The sequence below is a fragment of the Apium graveolens genome, chromosome 2 (genome assembly GCF_009905375.1).
Source record: "Apium graveolens cultivar Ventura chromosome 2, ASM990537v1, whole genome shotgun sequence".
Lineage (NCBI taxonomy): Eukaryota > Viridiplantae > Streptophyta > Magnoliopsida > Apiales > Apiaceae > Apium > Apium graveolens.
In genome coordinates, this window is record NC_133648.1 from 264,377,414 (window position 1) to 264,382,546 (window position 5,133).

Genomic DNA, 5,133 nt, shown 5'->3' on the forward strand with positions numbered 1-5,133 from the left:
CATGCCTGTTTTGGAATCTTGATATCTTATTGGTGATTCAGTTGATTATAAACTGCATAATACCTATGCTAGAGATAAGCAGTACTTGCGTATACCCTTAATGTAGGGGACCCAGAGTTGAACATCTTTCTAAACCGGGAGGCGATGTTCCCGAGTATATTATATATATATATAGTTTTCAAAACTATTAATCGAATAAGGTTTATTCGATAGTTTTGTTTTATTTAATGAATATTATTTTGAATATTTATTCGAGGACTTATGGTTCCACTTATTTTATGAATTAATATTCTTTATTTTATTAAAGAATAAAGTTTCGATATTTTCCAAGTATTCGGAAAATAATTGATACTATCAAATCATTTTTACTTTATATATTTTCCAGAGATTATTTTCAAACTTTATCAAAACTATTTTTGGAAGGTTAGAGCGGATCCCAAAACTCGTTTTCAAATTTAAGATCTTCCTTTCGAAGGGGATTTAAATACTCGCTCAAAATCGGAGGGATCCGGCTCCGTGATGTATTTTTATATTCGCAACAAGGTTGTTGTTTTGATAAAAGAGTTTTTGATTACTTACCCAACACTCGGGAAGTAAAATTCTTGGAATAAGTTAATCCATTAACAGGCACCGCCTGGGAAATATCGGTGAGTTTTCCTTTCTAACTAGATACGACTTCTTGGTGGAGCCGTATCAACAAGTTTCTACTTGGGGAAAGGGTGGACGAGCTTTACGTTTCAGAGTCATGGACTTGATCTGAACTAGGAGTGGCGTAAGTGGTCGAGTGGTGCCGGCCCAGCCTTATTATATTGGCCCAAATGGCCCGGAAGTTCCGCTAAGACGGTTCATTCCTTAGGAGTCCAGGGTTCGGTTGACAAGTAAATCCGACTGTTCTCCTCTACATGTAGAAAATGGTGGGGTTGCACTACTGCGACTGATCATCGTAAGTGGTCTTCCTGGCGCGGCAAACTCCCGTAATGAGTTCATCATCCAGTTAGGATATTTCTGTAACACTACCCGGAGCATTTCGATCGAAAGGCTACGGATGGGTGATTTTCGAAGCATTGACAGGGTCAAACAGTTATAATGATGTTTCCATCAAATGAAGTATCTCGTAACTTCATTTCTTTTAAACAATATTTCAACGATTGAATCTATTCAAGTCTTATATTGTAGTCTCATTTATATGATGAACCTTTGAAAACTTAGTATACTTTGAATAGTGGTTGTTCAAGTAGATTTCTAAAATGGTATAAGTATAGTGAAGTAATGGGTAACTTCATCTCCCTTTTTGCTTATATCCAGTAAGTAATTATCTTACACTTAATAAGAATTTCCAGTAAGTTATCTAGTTAGATACTTGCATTATTGATTACACTATATATTATCTTGTGAGCTGTAATGTTCACTCTTGCTTCATTTCTTCATCACACAACAACAGTTAGGAAAGATGGCCAGACTCAAGCAGACCCAGCGCAAGAGCGTGGGAAGTGTCCCGCGTCTTCCCGTTGATATCGTAGCTGCTATAGCTGCAGAGGTAGATCTAATTGTAGATCAGGCATTCTACTTTTGGGAATCAATTATGTATAATTATAACTTGTGGCAGATAATGGCAATTAACTGTAAACTTATCAAGTAATCATTTTGGGTTGTAATAACTTTTAAATTGTGGATTCAAGGACTTGTACTTATTTCAATTTCATCTCTGAGACTATAACGTGTTGTGGTGTGTGTTAGTGTGGGGTCACATCATGAGGTTATTGATTATTAATTAAGTTAAGTGATATTATGGAAAGAAAGACCGTGACGACCCGGATCCCCGACCCCAGATCTGGGGGTGTTACATCCAGGAATTTTTTGGATTGATGGTCTCTTAGAGAGAAATTGAAGCCAATCTTGACAAGGTAAAGGCCATCCTAGATATGAAACTTCCCAGTTCTATAAAGGACGTTCAGAAACTTACTGGAAGGATCACCGATTTAAGAAAGTTCATCAACAAATCTGGGGATAAATGCATACCATTCTTCAAAGCTTTGAAGAAGGTGAAAGATTTTGCTTGGACTAATGAAAGTCAAACAACGTTTGAGGAATTGAAAAAATACATGGTTCAAGCCCCTTTGTTGGCCCAACCAGTTATGAATGAAATATTGTACATGTATTAGGCAGTTTCTAAAAAGGCTTTAAGAGCTGTATTAGTAAAGGAGGAAGCCATAGGTCAATTTAATATGATAGTAAGATTCTACATTGAGCTGATTTGAACTACTCCACCGTAGAAAAGTTTTCTCTAGCCTTGGTTATGGCCTCAAGAAAATAACGTTCTTACTTCCAAGCGCACAAGATCGAGGTATTGGCAAAACAACCTTGATGAACATTATTCATAGTCCTAAGAATAGTGGAAGGTTGATAAAATGGTCCATTGAGCTCGGGGAGTTCGATATCAAGTATAAGCCTATTACGGTAATAAAAGTTCAAGACGAAGCAGACTTCATGGTTGAATGTAATATTGACAACCAAGAAGTTAGGGGGCAGGAAGATATACCCCAAGGGGGTATGGACAATAAGGAAATGAGAAAGAAAGCTGAAGATAAGGAATTTTGGGTACTCTATTTTAATGGGAAATCAAAAATAAAAAACTAGTGGAGCTGGGTTGGTTTCATAAATCCCTGACATTTCTTAATTGAGTATACCATGAAGTTGGATTTTCTAACTACAAACAGTGAGGTAGAATATGAAGCCCTCATAGCAGGACTTGGTCTAGCTAGAACCTTGGGGGTTAAAAATTTGAAAGTCTTTGGGGACTCAAAGCTTGTGGTATCCTATGTCAATGGAGAATTTGAGGCAAGGGATGAAACCATGGCCAAGTATGTACGACTTATTAGACTTTTGATGACTCAATTCGATGAATGCCATGTTGAGTATATCCCAAAAGAGGAAAACTCTAAGGTGGATGCTTTAACCAAGTTTGCCTCCTCCGAAGTAGAAAATAGTTTTGGAAGCGTATACTTCTGCAGTTTGAAAACACGGAGCATTGATATTAAACTGGTTGCCCCTATAGGGCTTGGAGGATCATGGATAGACCCCATTAAGGCTCACCTTCAAATAGGTTGGATCCCTGATGATGCAATGGAAGCACGGAAACTAGCTATTCGAGCTTTGAGATATTCTTTAATTGATGGAATTCTAAACAAGAGATCCTTTGTGATTCCTTATCTTAGGTGCCTCAGGCTTGATAAGGCGCGACTAGCCCTTGAAGAGGTACATGAAGGCATTTATGGCTAACATCTGAAGGTCAGAGCCCTTGCTCACATGATTACTTGCTTAGGCTTCTATTGGCCAGAAATTATGGTTGATGCCAAAGACTATGTAAATAAGTGTGACCACTGTCAGAAGTATGCGTCGGTTGTTAGGAAGCAACCTGATATGTTGATTTTCATAAACTCTCCCATCCCATTTACAATATGGGGTATGGATATTCTTGGACCATTCACCATGGTGATTGCACAAAGGAAGCTTTTGATTGTGAAAATTGATTACTTCACTAAATGGATCGAAGCAAAGTCCCTAGATAAAATAACCATTAAACAAGTTTCTCAATTCCTGTGGGAAAACAACATGTGTAGGTATGGGATTCCTTGTATCTTGGTGACTGATAATGGAACACGGTTCAACAATGAGGAATACAAGAAGTATATTGAGGAAAATGAGATTGAGTTATGATTCACCTTTGTTTCTCATCTTCAAGCCAATGAGAAAGCCGAAGTAGCAAACCGAATTGTTCTTGGTAGACAATAGAAAATGATAGATAAGTCCAGAAATAATTGGGTGGATGAAGTACTCCTAATACTTTGGGCATATGAAATCACATGTAGGGTAACAAAAAGGGCAACACCCTTCATGCTAGCCTATTAAGACGAGGCAGTAGTTCTTGTGGAGATATCACATTCATCTCCCTGAGTTCAAGCTTATCATTTAGAAGAAAATGAAGAAGGGAAAAGGTTAGTTATGGACTTAATAGATGAAGTTCGTGATGTGACACATGCTAAGATAACAGAGTATCAGAAGAGAGCTTCCTTTGAATATAACTTAAGGGTGAATGAATGATTCCTTAAGCAAGGAGACTTGGTCTTCAGGAAGATTCAAGCATCCAGAGTAGGGCAGAAAGGACAATTTGACCCAATATGAGAAGGGTCATACAAATTCAAGAGCGTCCAAGGACGAGAATCCTATAAGCTAAAGAGAATGGAAGGTAAAGAGGTTCCAAGGAATTGACATGCACAAAACTTGAAGATTTACCATACATGGCTTTCTTTTAAGGAGTCACTATGTTATTAGGACTATTGAGTACAATAAGGTTCAATAAAATCATAAGTTTTAGCTTCTTAGGACGTAATTTTATTATGCAAGGGTTGAACCCATCTTATTAATAATTTATACCCAAGCGATTGATTTATAAATTCAGTTACTTTCCAATTTCCCTTGTAATTTTTTTATCTTAAATATAACGAATAAGTGTGTGCCAAAACTGAATTATGCAAAGCTAAGTACAAGGAAAAATACAAAAGAAAATAGATGCATAAATAAATAAGTCAAGATACAATGAAAAACCTTAATAGAAATGGTTTTTACCAAGTACAAAAGAGCCATGTAGGGCTAGTCAAAGCTGAAAGCTAAACATCTAAATTCTTAAAAATATCATATCCATTCCCCCTTCATGAGTAGCAATACTGGGGGGGGGATAATGTGATCATCCTCCGTAGGAGCCACCTCTTGGAGACGAGATGTATTACCCTCAACTGAACAAGCACAAACGGGTGAAGTTGTAAGAGTAGAATCTCTAGAAAACTCCTGAATCTCCTCATTTGAAGTCCCATTCCCTCAAATGCCAGGAAATGGGTACTCCTCAAGAGTCACTCTGGGAACCTTCTTCTCGATCTCCTCTACGATCTGCTCCCAACAGGTAATAAAAGTATCTGGTAAGTCCGCATCGTACTCAGCCTTTAGGACATCCTGAAAGTCCAGAGACGCCTTATACTCAGCGATCATCTCATAACGGCCCCTCTGATAGGCTAGCTCCAGCCTAGAACCTTCTCCTTCTTCTCTGCAAGCTCCCTTTCTACCTCATAGAAACGGGTA

At 37.9% G+C, this 5,133-nt stretch overlaps 1 protein-coding gene across 1 annotated transcript; it reads left to right on the plus strand.

The window, feature by feature from the left end:
* Positions 1-1,922: 1,922 nt before the first annotated feature.
* LOC141700377 (uncharacterized) lies at positions 1,923-3,279 on the plus strand. The gene is made up of 3 exons (XM_074504162.1): positions 1,923-2,155; positions 2,274-2,598; positions 2,695-3,279. Exons 1-3 carry the CDS (start codon positions 1,923-1,925, stop codon positions 3,277-3,279), a joined length of 1,143 nt encoding a protein of 380 aa, XP_074360263.1.
* The last annotated feature ends 1,854 nt before the right edge of the window (positions 3,280-5,133 follow it).

What these genes read in the sequence shown, in the direction of transcription:
- LOC141700377 (XM_074504162.1), top strand. Translation starts at nt 1,923, where the DNA reads ATGAAACTTCCCAGTTCTATAAAGGACGTTCAGAAACTTACTGGAAGG. An exon ending in ATGAATGAAATATTGTACAT is followed by an intron (nt 2,156 to 2,273) that starts GTATTAGGCAGT and finishes ACTCCACCGTAG; the next exon opens with AAAAGTTTTCTCTAGCCTTG. An exon ending in CTGAAGATAAGGAATTTTGG is followed by an intron (nt 2,599 to 2,694) that starts GTACTCTATTTT and finishes TATACCATGAAG; the next exon opens with TTGGATTTTCTAACTACAAA.